Source organism: Centruroides vittatus, unplaced genomic scaffold (assembly GCF_030686945.1).
Source record: "Centruroides vittatus isolate TY-2023 unplaced genomic scaffold, ASM3068694v2 contig_975, whole genome shotgun sequence".
Lineage (NCBI taxonomy): Eukaryota > Metazoa > Arthropoda > Arachnida > Scorpiones > Buthidae > Centruroides > Centruroides vittatus.
The window spans coordinates 183960-205368 of record NW_027122648.1 but is presented as its reverse complement, the minus strand read 5'-3'; the positions used below and the strand labels follow the sequence as shown (position 1 = coordinate 205368).

The window sequence follows — 21409 nt, the reverse complement described above, 5'->3', positions numbered from 1 at the left end:
AATTTGAGGTGGAGAGCATATATTTTAAATGAAAAATTTAAAATATGATTAAAAATTGCAGTTTGGCATTGTGATGATGTCACAATAAATAATTGCTTGTTATCATTAATGAAAAGTTTTTGTTGCTGAGATAGTTTTATTGAAAAACTATCTCTGCAACACAAAAGGTGTAGTGTGGTGAATTAAATTAATTATTTGCTGAGCACATATCTGTTTAATGAAAAGACTTTCAATAATTGGAGGTTCTCACAAGATTATAAATCTTTATCTTTGATTTTTCAAGGTTTCAAGGTTGTAAGCTTAGCATTTTAAATAAAATGTTAAATTTATTAATATCACATTTTAATGTATGATAACTACTATTGGCAACTTAATATCATGATCATAAGTATTAATAAATGAAGAAATACTAGAAAGTCTTGTTATGTAGACATTAAATAATAAATTTCTGAGGATTAAACCTTGAGGAATACCTATCAATGGTGTAAAACTTTAGAAGTTTTGTCTTATGAATGTTTTCCTTTGTCCATTCTCACTGTTAATCAGTGCTTCAGATTGGCTATGTTTATTTTATCATATTTCTGGAAATGAAAAAAAAAAAAAAAAACTTTAGTCAAATGACAATTATTATTCCTTATTGCGACCAGGGCCGGATTTACCAATCCAGGGGCCCTGGGCACATATTCGGTAGGGGTCTCCTCTTTAAGAGTAGGCAAATTTGATGATTTAGAAAATTTATACAAAATACTGTACTTTCAATTAGATTTGAACTAGGAAGTTGTAAATTTTATTTAAAAATAAGGTTATTGTAAACATACATATATTTTATTGTGTAAAACTAATTATTTTAATTTAACTGAAAAATACCTATGTGAAATTTTTTCCCGAAATTTTCCGATGTTTCATAGGTTTTTTCCCAGGTTTGGTTTTCTCTGCCTGTTGCCCTCATGATTAGGCCACACTAGGCTGTCGCTGTAATAGAAAAAAAATTATGTTTAAACATAAGTTTTTTTTTAGTTTTGTGGAGGCCCCTATTTTGTGGGGGCCCTGGGCACAGGCCCCAAATGCCCTTATGTAAATCCAGTCCTGATTGCGACATTTGTTTTATGTCAATTAATTGGATAAGAGTGAAGAAGAAAAAATTTAAAATGGGAATGATTTTTGATTATCTTGTACATTGATTTTAAATTTCAGAAGACAGCTTATTTTGATGTATGATATTAATTTAACCTGGCGTGAATGAGGTGAGAAATTGTTACACTAGCTATGAGGTGGGTAGAATATACCTGAAATTTTGATGGTAAATTTTTGATACTATAATTGTGTATTAAGTATTTTTTTTACTTGAGATAATACTAATAGTATACATTCAACAGGATGAGTAAGTAAAATACTATGTTTAAGATTGAAAAGCATTTTTTTATTGAAATAAAGTGTCTATATTTTTCTTTGAAAAAGTACAATGGTAGTTTAACATTTTTTTGTATAAAATCCTAACAAAATTGCAACATCTTTGGTTAATCAACATAACTGTAGTATCTTCTAATTGCAAAAATGAAAAAAAAAAGAAAAACTAAAAGGTCTTATATCAATTAGCACAACATTAACATTTCACCTACAAATCAGCACAATCTCCACACACAAAAATTGCATGCTTTATATATATTGGTTTCTCACATATTGTACAGCAATGTTTTGTTTTCCTATTTTTTTTTTAGTACAGTCACCACACCTGACATATTTACCAGCCATTTATCTGGGAACTGGTGGTGAAGGTTCTCCCAGTTGATCAGAAATCATCTTTCGAGTTTCCCTTGGGAGATATACGTTTTGTTGTCTAATGTGAAGACTATCATTTGAAAAATCTAGAAATAAATCTAAAAATACTATAAATAACTATAACTCATAAACTTACTGTCAACTCAAAAATGTAACACAGATTACAAGGTCGGGTATGACGTGCTCCAGCCACCTTTGCACATGTGTATCTCCCACTGACACTGGTGCAACACTAAACTCAACACTGCACCTCACCCCTCTCCCTTACCTCCAGCTACTGTGACAACAAGATTTGCATGGAAACAATAACATTAAATAATCTACGTTTAAAAACTTCTCGGGTATGACATACCCGACCTCACTCACGCCAGGTTAATGTTGAATTAATAAAATTGCTTTAAAATGTACAGTAATTATTATAATTTGCTTTTAATCTGTTTAAAATTAATTTATAAGACTAATATGACATAGCTTAGCTCATGTATTTTTAATTGCATTGGATAAAATGAGGATTTTAAATGTGTGCATTTTCGTTCATTTAACATAAATCATTTAATATTTTCAGACTCAAACATCCTAACATTGTTCAATTAATGGAAACATATGAAGATAAGAATAAAGTTTATTTAGTTATGGAATTGTAAGTATATCTGTTTTTTAATAATCTAATTGAAATATATTTGCAAAATAAAATTTATTTTGCAACTATGTCAATAGTTAATGGTGTTTTTATTACTTTAGTATAATCTTGCATTTATTGTATTAGGTACAAATAGTGAAACAGTATTAATTTTGTCACTAGATGAATTGTTAGAAACAAATTTCATTTTTTTTTAATTAAATAATTAAAGTTTTTGTACAAAATTTGAAAACGAAACAGAGAACATTTTTAAAATTTTAAATTCTTATTATGAATGTGTCTAAATATATTTAGAATAAAAGACAATATATTAATATTGAATTGAAAAATTTTCAAAATTTAATTATTACATACTGTATGTAAATTAGTTTTGATTTATTTTATATTGCTTGTTAGAATAAAATTATTTATGCAAATATTTTTGTTATGATTAAAATTTGAATTATATTCATCTGCTATAAGTGAATTTTTTCATTGAAAATGCTTATATTAAAACAAAATACAGGTACTTCTCACTTTACGACCTATCTGCTTAACAACCACTCGCACTTACGACCAATCGAGTTTCGACCTGCAATTCGGGGAATCCCCTTTCTCAGCTGAGTGTCGATCAGTGGCGAATGGTGACATGCGCACTAACGTACTATACACTCAAACCTGTTTTTGTGCGGTCTTTTTTTGTGTGATTTTTTATACGTGCAATGTGTGTTTGTGCAGTATACCAATTTGATTGAAATTCATATACCGCACACAAAAAATCACACAAAACAAATCACACAAATAAAAAATCGCACAAAAATAGACCGCACAAAAAGAGGTTTGAGTGTAATAGGCTTGCGCATACTATAATTGTCTTATACTACTATAATAGGCTAATAGCATACTATAATAGTCTTTTTATGAATAAATTTGAAGTTTATTGCATAATTTGTATAATTTTACAAAAATCCTATATTCTTGGCGCAAGCTTCTCGCTTATCAACCAATTCTCTTAACGACGTAGTCGTCGGAACGGAACTGTCATAAAGTGAGGAATACCTGCATACAATTTGATTTCTTGATAATAGTGCTTTCAAAATATAATATTTTAATATAAAAATGAATGAAAATTCAATAAATGAATTATTTTAGAAATATATTTTTTCAGTTTGGAATATTTTTAAATAGGTGTAATAATTTCCTCGTTAATGATAACATTAATTTATAACTGATCATCACAAATTATTAAGTACTAGAACTAATTTTATACTTGTTAAATCTTGATTTTTCATTTGATTTAAATTAATATTTATGATTTTAGTTATTATAATAGTTTGGAGCAAGGGTACTTAACTTGGTTGCTAGTGACTCACTAGAGTTCAATTCAGTTGATTTATCTGAAGAGTCACTAAATTACTAGTTTCATTAATGGCATCAACATCCTCTGTAATACAAGATTTATTATACACAGCATAGAAATTATCACTTGATTAGGAAATCATCAACATTTATTGATTCATATTATATGGGGAATGCATTTTGGACCATCTTGTTCCTCATCAGCTTTTATATAAGTTATATATTGTTAGCAATCGTACATCTTTGTATATATATGAATATACATAGATAAGAATTTCACCTACACTTTTTGATGATGACTACTTTGTCCATTTTTGAAAAAGCTGCCAACTTTTTTAATATATAACAACAGATGTTAATACCACTAGAATTATATTTTCCACTTTTAATCATCTCCAGTTCCAAAGCACTTTACGGCCCTACTCCTTCCACCCTTGTCTTTTCCTTACTCGTAAGTGTATGTTTCCCTCTGGTGTTTAAAATAGGGTACCAAGAACTATATATTTGTAAACCATTATTATTATTAATTTTTTTTCTGTTTCTTTTAACATTATAATTTTTTTATGTTCATAGAACTTTCTTTTAAAGCTACTTAATGTTATATAATGCTATAATGTTATAAGAAACAGAAAAAATTAATAATAATAACAGTTTACAAGTACATAATTTTTCGTACCCTATTTTAAACACCAGAAGAGGGACATACATTTACAAATTAGGAAAAAACAAGGGTGAAAAGGAGTGGGGCTGGGCTGTGAGTGAGTCCTGATTGCTGACATATGGCAATCAGGACTCACAAGGCTCTCTACAGCCCTGTCAATATACACAACTGACCCAGATATAGAGGTGCATTTACAACAAACTAGTGTCCTAATAACAACCCATCACACTGACCAGCTTAGATATTTAGAAGTCTTAGAAATTTTTAAAACAGTATTGTATCAATCACAAGTAGGAACTCTTTCTATCTGCAGCGTGGTAGGTCCTTTACAAACTGGGGCTGTAGTTTGTTAGTTGTTGTAGGACCTCCTGTGCATACCCATACTGACTCATGGCATTTTATTCTGTTTTTCGTACTGTTAAAGAAGGTGCTCCAATGTGTTCTGTTTTTTAAGTTTGTTCGATTTTTGATGGACATTCGAATTTTTATTTTTCTGTGATTATGTTCTATCAACGAAACAACAAGATTTACCTGAAGCAGGACTCAGGAGAAGCCTGAAAATGTTCATGCATTGTACATATTACATATTACTGACACCAGACAATAGGTTTATAGTGCGATTTATAAGGAAAAAACAGTAATAACAGGAAAAAGTTTTATTAAGTAATTAGTACATGACCAGTTACATTTCTACATAGTCATCATTATGATTAAAACACTTGTTGTAGCACAACGCTAGTTTTTGGATTCCTATGTCATAGACTTCTGCCAGTTTCTTCAACCAGATAGTGATAGCTTTTTTACTTCATCATCTGTTCCAAAAAGTTCCAAATTCACACAAAAAGCTGAAAGATTTTTGGGTGAATTCACTTTCATCCAAAAAGTGATGAAAGTCAGTTGAGGCCAGGTTTGGACTGTATGATGGGTTGTTGAAAACATCCCAGCCAAATTTCTGAAGCACACTTTGAGTGGCTGCAGTAGAGTGTGGTTGTGCATTTTCTTCTTTGATTAAACATTGAACACTATTTTCTCACATTTGTTTTGTTCATAATGTGATTATCATACATTCCCATGGTTTGTTTATGAATTTCCATAGGACAAACTATTTTTTGGGTTTAGAAAATTTGGTGGGAATTTCTTCTTAGTGTACATTCTCATGATGTACCCTAACTGTGTACCAAACTTTAACTTTCAACTTCCCAACTCCATTTGTGCTCTGTGCTTATTATTATTATTATTATCATTATCAGCCCATCTCGATTATAGATATAGACTGATCACATCATTTACACTCCAACTGGGGACGCATTTCAGAATCATTGAAAATAGGGTGTGAGGGATGCAATGACGAGAGCACCCCTCAACAGCAAAAAGAGGAGTTAGTGGAGACCAGAGAGTTGTTGGACTGTTGTCCTGCCATTTTTGGAACTGTGTATCCATTTCTGAACAAACAATAGTGTGTGTTGTTCTTATTCTCAACTCTTTCTGTTATTGCGCATAGTCACAATATAGCGTCTAAAACTGATTGAACTTTGGTTATTTTTAAAAATTTATTTATTTATTAATCTATAAATTGTTGATATTATATTGGCATATTACTGAGATTGTAGAATTAATCTTTGAACAGAACAACCAAATATTAAAAACAAACAAAAGTGGGGACAGTTTGAAAAAATTGGGATGCCTGGTCACCCTATCCGATATGAAACTGTTATTTTCATAAATATTGATTATGAAATAATACATTTCAGTTAAAATATGGTAACTAAATGTAAAAAAAATTTTGCTTTATAAACTTAATTATTTATGAATTTGAAGACAATGTATAATCTAAAATGAAATATCATTTAATTGCGAAGTTTTTTCTGATGAACATGAGCATAATTAATGACAATTTTAAAAATAAAATATTCAAATTTTATTTATATAATCTTAAAATAATTTATTTTTCTTAATATATAAACAGAATATAACAAGTAGAAGTAAAATTAAATAAAAGCAATGTTTGTAATAAAGTAGAAGTAAATTTTTTTATAAAATTTTTAATTTTTTTGTTTACACTTTTTCTTTTTGTTATAGAGTTACAGGTGGAGAATTATTTGATCGCATAGTGGAAAAAGGAAGTTACACAGAAAAAGATGCAAGCAATCTAATACGACAGATTTTAGAGGCAGTGGATTTTATGCATTCCCAGGGAGTTGTTCACAGAGATTTAAAGGTATGTGGAAGAGGATATTTATACTTTTTATTGAAAAACATATTTATTTAGGAATCATTAAAACTTTAATTAAATAGGTTTGAACCAATAAATGATCTCATTTTGTGTTTTTAATTGATACATAATAATAATAATTAGCTCCATCATCTCTTAGAAACTACACATGCATATTCAAACAATATACAAATGGAGTTTGGTCTAGACAAATGCAAAACACTGCACATTGAAAAAGGTGTTCTGAAGAAAAAAGACTTTGTATTCAGAAGTGGAGAAATTATTGAGTCCATGGAAGAGGGCAAGTTTCACAAATATTTAGGATTCCAACAGGTCAAACTTACGGAACATTATAACAAGATAAAAACAAAGGTTAACACACAAATACCAGAACAGATTACAGAATACATGCAGTACTAAAAACACACCTAAATGCAAAACATACTATTAAAGTTATTAATACCTAGATTATGTTGTCCCTGTACTCACTTATTGTTTTGGAGTTGTACACTGGAAACACACAGATCTTGAGCAATTTCAAAGGAAAACAAGAATAACCCTTACTAAGCATAAACAATATTACCCAAAACCATCCATAGAAAGACTAACTCTTCCTTGTAAAGAAGGTGGCCGTGGCCTTACTAATAAAGTTATCCTGAATGACAAACAAATTCAGACACTGTGGGAGTTTTACCACAAAAAAACAAGAAACATCAAAAGTGTAAATTAAAAGTGGATATAATAATAATTCATATAATTTATATTTTTTAATAATTATAGGTTATCTGTCTATAATAAAATTATGGTATTGTGTTGTACAGTCCCGACCAAAATGATTGACTATCAGTCGATCGATTGCGCAGCTGTGGAAATTGATCACTTGTTACACCAGGACGTTCTATCTCTTAGCAAAGGCGTTTCAGGTGGACTGATCCGATTTGAGCCGTAATAGGGGTGAGGAAATCGAGCCGGAGGGACTTAAGCGTGCAGTCAAGCGCTCTGCAGGTTGACAAGACTAATCGCTCATCGCTTGCCTAAAACTGCGTGTGTAGCATAGGCCGTTTTTCTTTTAAAATTGTAAATTTGCCGCCACTGATCGTCAGAAATATGATTTTATCCGTTATCTTTATACTTTTCTTTCTGTATAATGTTTTATTTACGTTTATTTTCCTGTAATTTGAGACGATACAGCTTTAAAATAAACAGATCAGGTCTCAATTGCCAATAGATTATCTCAACTTTCACCGATTGTCGTCGGTTCCTTTGTAATCGGAGAGTAATAGGACCCTGTGTCAATTTTCACTGTTAAGTGTTAATTGTTTTTGCGGTAATCTGAGTAGAGGGGAGAAGTTACTTAATAAACCGCCAAGTGTTTTATTACTGTTTAAACAACTGCTCCCCAGTTGTTATTTTTAGTAATTGGAGAGGGGTAGATCGTGTTTCAAGGTCAGTGAAAGTTTATTACTTTCGCAACAGGGTGTCATCTGAGCTGCCACCCACTCCCCACTTAAATGACAACAACGTGCTAAGTGTTTTATTATTATATAAACAAAAACTCCTCTCCCTGTCAGAAGTGGGTCAAATGTCAAGGTTACTATTTAATAGTATTGAACAGAATGTTGTCCTTGATATTTAACTATCATTTTGTCAGAACTCTTTATTTTGAATACTTTTCTTATAATTTTCTTATAATATATTTGTCATTATATATATATATATAATGACAAAGAAGAGATAAAAACAATTTTATAACCGAAACGGAAATAAATTATAAGAAAAGTATTCAAAATAAAGAGTTCTGACAAAATGATAGTTAAATATCAAGGACAACATTCTGTTCAATACTATTAAATAGTAACCTTGACATTTGACCCACTTCTGACAGGGAGAGGAGTTTTTGTTTATATAATAATAAAACACTTAGCACGTTGTTGTCATTTAAGTGGGGAGTGGGTGGCAGCTCAGATGACACCCTGTTGCGAAAGTAATAAACTTTCACTGACCTTGAAACACGATCTACCCCTCTCCAATTACTAAAAATAACAACTGGGGAGCAGTTGTTTAAACAGTAATAAAACACTTGGCGGTTTATTAAGTAACTTCTCCCCTCTACTCAGATTACCGCAAAAACAATTAACACTTAACAGTGAAAATTGACACAGGGTCCTATTACTCTCCGATTACAAAGGAACCGACGACAATCGGTGAAAGTTGAGATAATCTATTGGCAATTGAGACCTGATCTGTTTATTTTAAAGCTGTATCGTCTCAAATTACAGGAAAATAAACGTAAATAAAACATTATACAGAAAGAAAAGTATAAAGATAACGGATAAAATCATATTTCTGACGATCAGTGGCGGCAAATTTACAATTTTAAAAGAAAAACGGCCTATGCTACACACGCAGTTTTAGGCAAGCGATGAGCGATTAGTCTTGTCAACCTGCAGAGCGCTTGACTGCACGCTTAAGTCCCTCCGGCTCGATTTCCTCACCCCTATTACGGCTCAAATCGGATCAGTCCACCTGAAACGCCTTTGCTAAGAGATAGAACGTCCTGGTGTAACAAGTGATCAATTTCCACAGCCGCGCAATCGATCGACTGATAGTCAATCATTTTGGTCGGGACTGTACATAGATTATATTATTATTATAGAAGTAAGGTGTTCAAACAATTAAGAGGATACAATGGTTTAATGAGGTAAAATATTATGTTATATTGTGTGTATATTTTGTAAATTTGCTTTATATTTGGCAAAGGTCTACACCACCCAAATGGCATCTTGTGAATACATTTATCATAGTGTATGGGTGAACACCAGAATAAAATCCATGAATATTCTACAACTCAAGATTATGAGATATTGTGAATTATAATACACATATAAGTGAAGATCATTTTAGGTGGCATTTATTTTATTATGTACTGTATATCTAACATATGAAATGATGTGGCTTGTATTTGTATTGAAAGTTTTAGTTTGGTTACATGTGACTAGTGCCAAATTCTAAGGTTGTTTTAATAGTTGTAAATGCCATATTTTAACTGGTTTTGTCAATTATTTAAAAAGTGTTTGTATGTATGTTGATATTATAGTTCTGTATTGTCCCAAAACATTTTTCTGTATTTTATACCTATATCCAACTGAAGAGGGCTGAGCAAAGATGGCCAAAATGCATTTTGGCCATCTTTGCTCATGCATTTTGGGATTTGTTTGTCAAAATTCAATTTAGCAACATTCACTTTTCAAACTTCCCAACACACACATTTGTCAAAATTCAATTTCACAATGTTTGCATTTCCAACTTTCCAACAAGCAGCGCATGCGCAAATCTCGCACTACTGCCTGTTTGTAGAGAGTATCGCCATTTTGTATTTTATTTTGACTTGGTTCTTGGTCCTCTGAGTACCTACAAGTCTGGTTTTTTTTTATATGCACATGATTTGGGCACTTAATACTCTGTGCCAAATTGCAATTCCTGACATGTACTTCTTCATACCTCTGCTGGTAAGCCAGCAAGCACTGCAATTTTATAAACAAGACATCTCTCTGTGTGTGCCATATCAGGACTCCTGATGTCGGCAAACACCTGGCATAGGTTAGTAGGTGGTTAGTAATGCGCCAAGGTGTATCCTGGGGGAAATTCCATCTAGAGTGGTTTTATATATATATGTATAAGTATGGGCAAGAAGTGGTTTAATAATAATAAACATCGAGATTGCTTAAAGCTATAACTCTGGCAGACAGTGACCATACACCTTTAAACTTACACTCTGAGCACCTGGACATAGCTTAACACATAAATGACATAGACACCATTAAGAGATCATGAGCCCAAAAGGCAGGAATGCCTATGATCTAGCCCAGGACTATGTTGACAAAACTGCATCAAACTACTGTCTGACTAGGGGCTGTTTGTTTGTAGAGACTGATGGATTTATGGTTGCCATTCAAGATCAGGTCATAAACACTAAAAACTATAGAAAACATATCCTGAAGGATACATCATTAACAAATGACTCTTGCAGAAAATGCCACATTCTGCCAGAAACAATACAACATATACCTTCCAGCTGCAAGCTCTTAGTACAAACAGACTATTTACATAGGCATAATCAAATAGCAAATATAATACATCAAGAGCTTGCACAAGGACACAGATTATTAAACACCCAGGTACCATACTACAAATATACTCCATAGGCTGTGTTAGAAAACGACACCCCCAAAATATACTACAGTGGAACCTTGCTTAACAACCACCTCGCAAAGAACAAATCAAATTTTTTTTAAATGACTCGCTTAACAAGCAAACATTTTGCATAATGAGTGATGAGGAGAGGGGAAGTCCTGGATTGTGTGCATGCTCCATCATGCTATTATCTGTGTTTTTTTTTTTTTTTGCTTTCTACAAATCAAATTCACATTCCAGGTTGGTTCGTTCATTCAGTTCTAGATGAAAAGATAATGATGATTCACACTTCTTAACAATGTATATTGTGTAATTTTTTGAATAAACGTTATACACAAAATACTGTACTTACTTGTGCATAAGATGATCTTTCATTTAGGACGAGGTGTGGCTTTAAAGATCAAAATAAAGAAAATTAGATTTATTAATACAATTCTAATTTTATTTTATTTAATCACAAATAAATTATCATCAAATGCACGTATTAAGACAAACAACCGCATTTTCTTGACACTATCACCTTTTGTCTACTCAGACTAACCCCCGAAGCTTCATAACAATTCTCCTCCTTTTCACTCTTACTCCACAAAGCATCATCCTCTGATCTGTTGAGTGAATTTAAAATGCAGTATTTCTTGAATGACTGTTATCAGCTTTTGAAGAATGCTTTTCCACGCACCTGATACCCAAGTAGCAAAAACCAAAAGATTATAATGCATGTGACAGGAAAAAGTTTATTTTTAATGATTCAGAATGTACAAATATTCATTAAAAATATCAATTTAACAAATATGAAATAACTACACTCAAACCTGTTTTTGTGCGGTCTATTTTTGTGCGATTTTTTATTTGTGCGATTTGTTTTCTGTGATTTTTTGTGTGCGGTATATAAATTTCAATCAAATTGGTATACTGCACAAAAATAATTGCACAAAACACATTGCACGTATAAAAAATCGCACAAAAAATGACCGCACAAAAACAGGTTTGTGTGTACATTTATAATCATTGCTAAGTGACCAGCTATTTTTGGATCATCTCTTTAAAAGCGACATTCACCTTGACCTTGATAGCACTCCTATAATGGCAGCATGAACTATACATGGTTCACAAAAATAATAGTGAAAATGCAAAGGATCCTTCACTCGTGCATATAGAACAATTTAGGTTTTTGAAGCAGTGAAAAATGAATAAAAACTTCATCTTAACCTCGTCTTATATGCAAGTAAATACAGGTATACCTCACCTTACGTCGGTGATTGGTTCCAGGAGATGCGACATAAGTCGAAAAACGATGTAAGTCGAATTTACTTGTCACTAGGCTAAACCACAAATTATCATTCCCAGTTCTGTATTTTATTTAAAAATATTTTTAATAATATATGGTTAATAAGAATCCATTTTAAGCTTACAAACAAATAAATTTTAGTTTTTAATATAGTATAGAAAAAAGTAATCTAATCTAAGATGACAACACAGAAACACAGATGTTTTCATGTTTTGTTCTCTAGGATTTATGATGATTATATTAACATTTACTGTAAATGTACATATTTTAATATGATTTTGTGTGCTTTTAATGCTTTTCTAGTGATATTACGACTTCAGTCATTGTGGCGGACGGATGTAAAGTTGAATAAAATGACTTAAGCTTGATTTTTATTTTTCCATATACTTTTTTGACAAACGATGTATAATCGAGAATGACGTAACTCAAAACGACATAACTCGCGGTATACTTGTACAGTATTTGAGTATTATTTCAGCATGGAACACATTATCATATTTTACATTAATTTCTATGGGAAAAATTGTTTTGCTTAATGAGTGTTTCGCATTACGAGTAAGGTTCTGGAATGAATTAAGCTCATTAAGTGAGGTTCCACTGTACAATGGAGCCATAATCACAGATAAAAACAATTCATCACAATAGACCTGACATCACTCTCATTGACAAATGCAATAAGATCACAATATAATAGACATCTTTGTTACAAACACTCGTAACATAAAAGTTGCTCACACTGTCACAAAGTTACTCGCTCAAGAAATAAGACAGGTGTGGAGGATGGATAAGGTATTTATTGTACAGTACCTATTGTCCTCTCTTCTACTGGTGTTATACTACATACACTACACAAAAGTCTAGAAACATTAAACCTTAATAAAAATATATCAAGGTCAGACAGAACCAGAGTGAATGTAATAAATTTTCTGGAAATTTCCTTGCCTTATGTGTATCTGGTTTGTTTTGATATATGTATCATGAAACTTGAAGTGTGGTGGTGTTCTCCAGTGTTACATTGTGTTTTCTTGAATTGTAATGGGTGTTTGATATATGTAGTAAAGATATAGTGTGTGTACTAACCAAGAATGATGCTGTTAAATACCTTTCTGTAATCTATTGTCTAGGTTTCTGTTTTGTTTGTGTGCTTGTTAAAAAATGACTGAGTCTATGATTAACTTTGCACCCCATGTGGTTTCTAGGACAGCCTTTATGTTGCTCTGTGAGAATATTGTTGTATAGTTCTATGCAATGGTACATTTTGTTTCTGATGCATGAAATGAGTGTAGAATATAGGAAGGCATACAATTGGTCTTTATTGTATAAAATTGGGTTTCATATATATGAATGCCCTAAGTAGGAAATTTTGACACATCTTATGGATTGCTGGTTGTGTTGATTGTGTATGTAAAATTGCTTGGCTAATTCCTGGTGCGAGATGTAAATTGTTATACCAGATATTGTGAATATTGTCTTCACCAGGTGTCTTTCAACCATATGTTCTTTGTACGGATGTCATGTATGTTTATTTAAACTCAGGGCATGACTGGTATTACAGTATTATGCATGTTTTCTGTTTTGGTCCACTGTGCTTTGTTTTTGTGTGTGACTGGATTGGAGACCAATGATCTTTGTTTTTTTTTCTGTTGATGTGCCATTGTGCTTTGATTATGTGGTGGGTTAAAATGTAGTTGTCTGTAGAAAAGTGCCTCATTATAAAGTTCCTTTGTTTTTGTAATACAGGCTTCGTAACATTTCAGTCTTTGCATCTTAGCTGCAAGTTTTTTGTTGTTGTGTCCATGTATTTCTGTATGTGCATAGTGTGTTTTCGTTTATTTATTTGTGTGTGTGTGAATTATTCTATTTTCTTAACCTCTTTTATTAAGTTTCAGGTTATGTTGTTTTTAGGCAGGCTTATTATTGCCTGTGTTTTGAATCTCTCTGTTTGTGATTGCACTTTATGGCCATGGTATGTAACTATAGTGATTTCTTCAGAAAACTAATGTATGTATATGTGAAAGTTGCTTCTGGTTAAATGTGTTTTGGTAATATGTATGTATTTAAGTATTATGAAGTTTTACCACTTGTTTTGATGTGTGTATTTTGGACATTTGTGCTCTCTGTGGGATCTAAACTTATATATTTAGTGTTTCTTGAAATAAATTTGTGTTGATTAATTTTGTTTATCTGGTTATCTATCATATTAGTGTTTTCATTGGTATATGTTACGTTATGTACATTTTCTTGAGTGACTGCTGTAGAGACATTGTCAATGAGAGTGTGATTATGTATCTGCCATGCAACTTGTTATTTGATATGTTCAAATTATTATTATTATATTGATTCCCTTTTGAAGAGAGTGAGATTTTCCAAATCTCTGTTCACAACTGAATAAATGTTCATGTAATTCACAAGATCCCATTTTTTGAGAAAAATTCAGAATTATGAAAATAAACACTGTATTTAACAAAACAAAATTATTCACCATAGAAAAGTATTTTTTGTATGGTGAATAATTTTGGCATCTTCTGTTTAATTAAATTTTGTTATTAAATTAAAATGACTCAAAGATTTGAAAATAATTATATTTATTTTTAATATTGTAGCCAGAAAATTTACTGTACTTCAATCCTGAAGAAGACTCAAAAATCATGATAAGTGATTTCGGTCTTTCCAAGATGGAAGATTCTGGTATAATGGCAACTGCCTGTGGTACCCCTGGATATGTTGGTAAATTGAAATGTTTAATTTATTCATTTACATAACAGTACTGTACATTGAAATTAATCTGCCAAATTTTTACAATTTTTTCTTATTAATTGGATCTTCAATTATTAAGAAACAAATTACATAATACAAATTTTTATTTTTAAATTCCATCATGTAAATAATAAAATTCAGTAAAATACTTAATCTTTCTGAATTTATTTATTTATTTATTTTTGTGAAACATTTAAATTATTATAAATTATACAGGGTGCATAGGAAAGTCCCTTTAACTGGAAAATTCTTGCGAATGAAGAGAGCTACAGCTATGCAAGTGAGGTAACGGTATAGTAAAGCGACTATGCCCGACCTAATACAAATGACAGCAGCGCCCCTAGTGGCGAAATTTGAAAGGTAGGCAGTGCAAATCGAAAATGAAAACAGATAGAGCAAACTTTCCAATTAGAAAGTTTTAGAACATCAATTAATTAGTACAAAACAACATGTGGTTCACATGGATAAGATAAATTGTCACCTGTATAACCAAAAATGTCCGAAAGCAATGCATGCCATTTTGTGTAAACATTTGAAAGAAATAGTCATAAGTATGAAGAAATACACAATTTATTGCATAAAATACGTACTTATGTCAATACAGTTTGATAACACAATGGTGTGTATCGTGAGCAATGGCAAACTTTTCGAACATACTCGACATTAACTTGTTATCACTGTGACAGTTTGCCATTCCGTTCTTTTTGTGTGATGTTATCAAACTGTATTGACATAAGTACGTATTTTATGCAATAAATTGTGTATTTCTTCATACTTATGACTATTTCTTTCAAATGTTTACACAAAATGGCATGCATTGCTTTCGGACATTTTTGGTTATACAGGTGACAATTTATCTTATCCGTGTGAACCACATGTTGTTTTGTACTAATTAATTGATGTTCTAAAACTTTCTAATTGGAAAGTTTGCTCTATCTGTTTTCATTTTCGATTTGCACTGCCTACCTTTCAAATTTCGCCACTAGGGGCGCTGCTGTCATTTGTATTAGGTCGGGCATAGTCGCTTTACTATACCGTTACCTCACTTGCATAGCTGTAGCTCTCTTCATTTGCAAGAATTTTCCAGTTAAAGGGACTTTCCTATGCACCCTGTATACTTAAGAGTATACTAAGTTTTAATAACTGACAAGAAATGTACCAATAATAGCCATTTGTATGAAACCGCTTTATTATTTCAAGTGCTATTATAACATTAAAGAAAACAAAACACAATTTTGATTGTAAATGTAAGTTAATAAAAAAAAAAATAAGCATAAAATATTTATGCATTATTTTTATGTGTTTTTTTTAATTTGATACATTTAACTGGAAATGGTCCATTGGAGTTACATATGAATTCAGATATCCCATAGGATGATCTAATTTTTTAAATAATTTCATTGTCTATGGCAGGGATGGGCAACCTTTTTCTATGTAAGGGCTGCATTTTAAGACTTTTGAACTGATGCGGGCCACATACAAGAGAAAGAGGGAAAAAAAAAATGTTGGTAAATCAGAATTATTTATTCATATATAATTATAAGTTAGCATTGTATACTTAATTTAGCTTCTGGAACTGATGTAAATGTAATATATCGGAAATATTTGGTTAAATATTCATCACTGCTAGTTTTAAATTAGTTTTGATGTGTCTGTTAGCCAGTTTCTTGTTTTAATTTTTACTAAATTCATTGTGGGAAAAACTATTCACATACATAAGTTGTAAAAATAATGTTTCAATTTTTGCTGCATACTTCTTTAATCTGGGAAATTGATATATTTATTCACATTTTATGTGTCGCGGGCTGCAAAATATATGAATGCAGGCTGCATGTGGCCCGAGGGCCGCAGGTTGCCCATCCCTGGTCTATGGAATGGAATTTTTCTTCCATTATACTTTTAGGGGCTTAAATGATGACACATTTTGTGGCTGCAAGATCTATTTGAATATAAGGTCACTAACATAATTCTGTCTTTGCAAGAAAAATTGCTTAAGTGCCTTGTTTTTGTGATATTTTTTATCCAATTAGACAATCATAATAAAAGTGGCATTTTAATAAATGTTAAAAAAATCTAGTAATTGCTACTAGTAGCAATTTCTGGACTATCTGGCATATTGTGTTCCAGTAATTGCTATATACAATTAAAATGACCTGCAGTTTAAATGAAATTTAAACATAATTAACAACTACAGTAGAGCATCGATTATCTGAAACAATTAGGGACTGGGGTTGTTTGGATAACTGATCATATACGAAAGAATATTAACCTATCCCATGTTGAAATTTTTCTCTGTTGCATGTTGCTTCATGTTGAATTTTTGTCAATGTTAAGCCTAACAAAAATTTTAAAAAAATAATAATTGTGGTTATTGTATAGTCAAAAATTATTTCTTTATTTTGCACAAACAAAATAAATATATTGAAAAATATAAAAACAAAAAAAAATTATAATTCAGAAGATAATGTAGTATCAAAAACGTTCCGATTCAGCAGGACACGTCCTCACACACTCCTCAGAAAATCACCACACATTTGTGTCCTTTTGTTTCTTACACTTAGATTTACTTCTTCAATGTCATAGTCATATTTAAGTGAAATAAATCATATTGTATATATATTATGAATTAACTTATGATTATGCCAAATTTTCTTTAATAGCCTTCACTGTTTTTGGCAAAAATATACAAAAAATATAATTGCAAAGAAAATAATTCAGGAATAATTAATATTTCATTGAAAGTGTTCTGATATCAAAAAATTAAAAATCAAAAAATTTGGTAATAATTATAAAAATTTATGACATATTTTAATAATAATGTAATAAGTTTAACTAAAATTTTTATACATTAATAATGTTGATAGATTTAAGTTTTAATTTATATTATTTAACAGTTCAAATTAAATTTTATTTCAGCTCCTGAAGTTTTAGCTCAGAAACCATATGGTAAAGCAGTTGATGTATGGTCAATAGGTGTAATTGCATACATCTTGTAAGTTTATTTTTATTAATAAATGATGAAAAAAGTAAATTGTTTTATTTTATGTTAACTTGATATTTTTACATAATAATTTCAATGAATTTAGTGAAGCTTGTTTAGGATATTATTACGTAATTATTGTTACATAATGGTATTTTGATGAACTTATTGAACTAATCAGAATGTTAATATTACCACAATACCAAAATCCAGCAAATAAAGAGAAGAATACTGTAATAGAACTAATGTTTTTAACTGACTTTATTGACATTCTAAGGTTGATAATAAAAATACTATCAAACATAAAATAGAAGATATAAATTTTGATTAAAAAGAACGATTATTTGATTAGCAGTTGCCATTTGCATCATCACTTGCATATTAAAGAACTCTTTAAGCTATTTCAAAAATAAATTTCCTTGCATGTGTCTGCTTTTTTTATAATTTATAGCTGATGCATTTCTACTAGTCTTATAAATTTAAATTCTTTCCTGCTGTTTGATTTGGTCTTTGTCCTGGTAGTAGATGTACTCTGTCTAAATGGACCTCTTTACACCTTGGAGAGAGCTGAAGTTTATAAGGTAGTATAGCTGAAGTAAAAATGAATCAGCTATAAATTATAAAGAAATGGACATTGTTTTATGTGCATGGAAATTTATTTCTGGGAAAAAACTTCACAAGTTCTTTAATATGCAAGTAATGATGGAAGTGGCAACTTTCAAACAAATAATCATTCTAGTTGCTTTACAGTTCTTAATTGTACCTTATTATAAATTGTCTATGTGGACTTAGTATGGTTAATGTTACCTATGGTAGCGAAGTCGGCGACGGGAAAATTTTTTCTACCCTACAATTTAGACGGCAACTGGGAATTTTTTTATACCCTAAATTATACACGGCGACAGGGAATTTTTCTTTCTACCGTACATTTAGACGGCAACGGGGAGATTATTTCTACCCTATGTTCTATAATAAGAATGCTAAAAAATACAAATAAAAAAATAGGATAACTTACTTTGTTACTGAGTTTTTCCCCTTTTTCCACGTTTCCCGTCGACTGAATTTGACTCTTTGGTACATGACGAGGCTCTTTTTTTTCCTTTCGTTTTAACACTTTTCTCTCTTTTTTTCACCTTTGTCTTGTGTTTTCTTTTGCTTTTTTGTCTTTCATGCTGACATTAGGTGCGGGAGCAGCCGGAATAGTCTCCGGTTCTTTCCAACTAGGTATTTTTCCGTGACCAGGATGTATTCGACTAGTCTATGCCTGCCTTTTTAGAAATACCCGAGGAAATTGCCGAATTACTCGTCATGCACTCTAAACTGATATAGTGCCATACGAATGTTTAAAGATTCGCCCATGACATATTGCCACATTCCCTTTGAACGTTCCTTCGAAAGCCGAACTATTTCGCCAGCATTTTCGGCAACGCATCACGCACGATTCCCAGTTGCTGCGATAGCTCAATTTGCAAACATTTCTGGCAAACTTCCTCGGTGTGTCGGAGGCCCAGTTTTACGGCAAATTTCAGTCCGCCATCAATTCTTTCGTCTAATCCTAGTTTAAAAGACTTGGCTTCGATTAACTGATGAAAACATCGCCCAGTACACTCTTCCAAAATTTGTCCGATTCTAAATCACAATTCGACATGATTAACTTGTGAAATATCTATCCAAAAATTGCAAAAATCACTTAGCCAATTTTCCAATAAATAAATTCCAATTGCTTAAATTCACAACGAAAATTATTATTATTATTAATTACCTTATAATAGAAAAATTCCAAAAGTATCCAAATGTCGAGATAATCTTTTCGCACAATACAACATGCATACTCCACTTTTGGAAAAATAAAATTTGCATAATTACTGATCAGTGACGTGAAAGCGTTCGAAATTATCGGAGGAGTTTGAATCACCTCCGATAATCTCGCTACTCCGTTTCGAGGTTACAGGGAACGCGCCCACGTTGAACGTAGGGTAGAAAAAATTTTCCCCGTTGCCGTGTAGAATGTAGGGAAAAAGAATTTCCCTGTTGCCAACTTTGCTACCATAGGTAACATTAACCCTTAGTATATTAATAGGACTTTATACCAGTGTATTGGTTATCAACACAAGAAGAAGTTCATAATCAGAAAGATCAAAAAATCTTTATTTTATCACCTGTAGTAGTTTTTCCTGTACACATAACATACGTGTTTCGGGCTAACTTGCCACTTTTCAGCAGTATTACTACCACAATAATCTAAAATTGTATATTACAATAAATTCTCTACAATAAAACATTAAAAGATGTACAGAATTTTTGTATCCAAGTACTTCAAAATATGCTTTAACCATACATAGTATTATATTAAGTTTGCATAAATTCAAGATTGCTATATTAAAAACAGAGTGAAATTTAAAATTATATTTCTAAAAGATTACAGATATTATAAATTTAACAAACTTACATCAAACGTTGTTCTCATGAACCTAATAAATTAACTGTCACTTAATGCTTTCTTCTATTTATACCCTTTTACTTTTGATTTACATCATTGATTATGCTCTGCCAGGATACAGGAAAAACTACTACAGGTAATAAAATAAAGATTTTTTGATCTTTCTGATTATGAACTCCTCCTTGTGTTGATAACCAATACACTGGTATATAAAGTGCCATTAATACATTAAGTCCACATAGACAATTTATAATAAATAATCATTCTTTTTAATAAAATTTATATATTCTGTTCAATGGTATTTTCATTATAAATCTGATAATGGCCAATAAAATCAGTTGAAAACATTAAAGTGTTCCTTCCTTTATATGCTGATTTTATTATTATGGGGATTTCTTACTTATTCATCCAGTTCCTTTGTTTGTTTTTTGTAAGTTAAATTACTTTGTATATTTATCCAAGCTTTATATAAGTACCACAGGATGAATTTAACCAAGAAGAGTTGACAAATTATCATATATATTTTTTATTGACCTCAAAAGACTTACATTTTAATCATTTTATGCAAAATGATTAAAATATCTATCGTCATCAAGATAATTTCAAATCTATTAACTCTTTAAAGATGAAAACATAAATTTAGATCTAAATTTTAGGTCATATCTAATAAATACAATACCAACAATATTAAATTATATATATATATATACATGTCAGAATATGTCCATATCAAAAGATTATACACCTTAAAAATTTTGTTGATTGATTATTATGAATTATTCTAAAATTTATATAATGGCTGTTAGAGAAAATTTGTTTGCTGAAATCAAAGTATTAACAAAAATTACCTTTGTGTATATTTTACAACAGCCTGAAATGCATCTGTATAATCTGTGTTAAGTTTGTATAATAAAGTCTTAAGTCATCCAACTGGAAATTGCTGTGAGAAAATCAACTATTATGGATTAAAGTGATTTTACACACCTATACTATACAGCATCCACATTATGTGGAAAAATTACCTATTTGAAATGGTATATAGTCTATAATACAGGTTGAGAATATTATATCTGAAATGCTTGGGATTTTGAATTTCTTCAGATTTTGGAATATTTGTATA

At 30.9% G+C, this 21409-nt stretch overlaps 1 protein-coding gene across 1 annotated transcript in view; it reads left to right on the top strand.

The window, feature by feature from the left end:
* Positions 1–21409, top strand: part of CaMKI (Calcium/calmodulin-dependent protein kinase I) — a 55825-nt gene that overhangs the window by 26728 nt on the left and 7688 nt on the right. Inside the window, exons 3-6 of the mRNA XM_067283006.1 lie at positions 2345–2419; positions 6498–6636; positions 14716–14839; positions 17786–17861. Of these exons, the coding sequence (XP_067139107.1) occupies positions 2345–2419; positions 6498–6636; positions 14716–14839; positions 17786–17861 (414 nt within the window). The remainder of the gene's footprint in view (positions 1–2344; positions 2420–6497; positions 6637–14715; positions 14840–17785; positions 17862–21409) is intronic.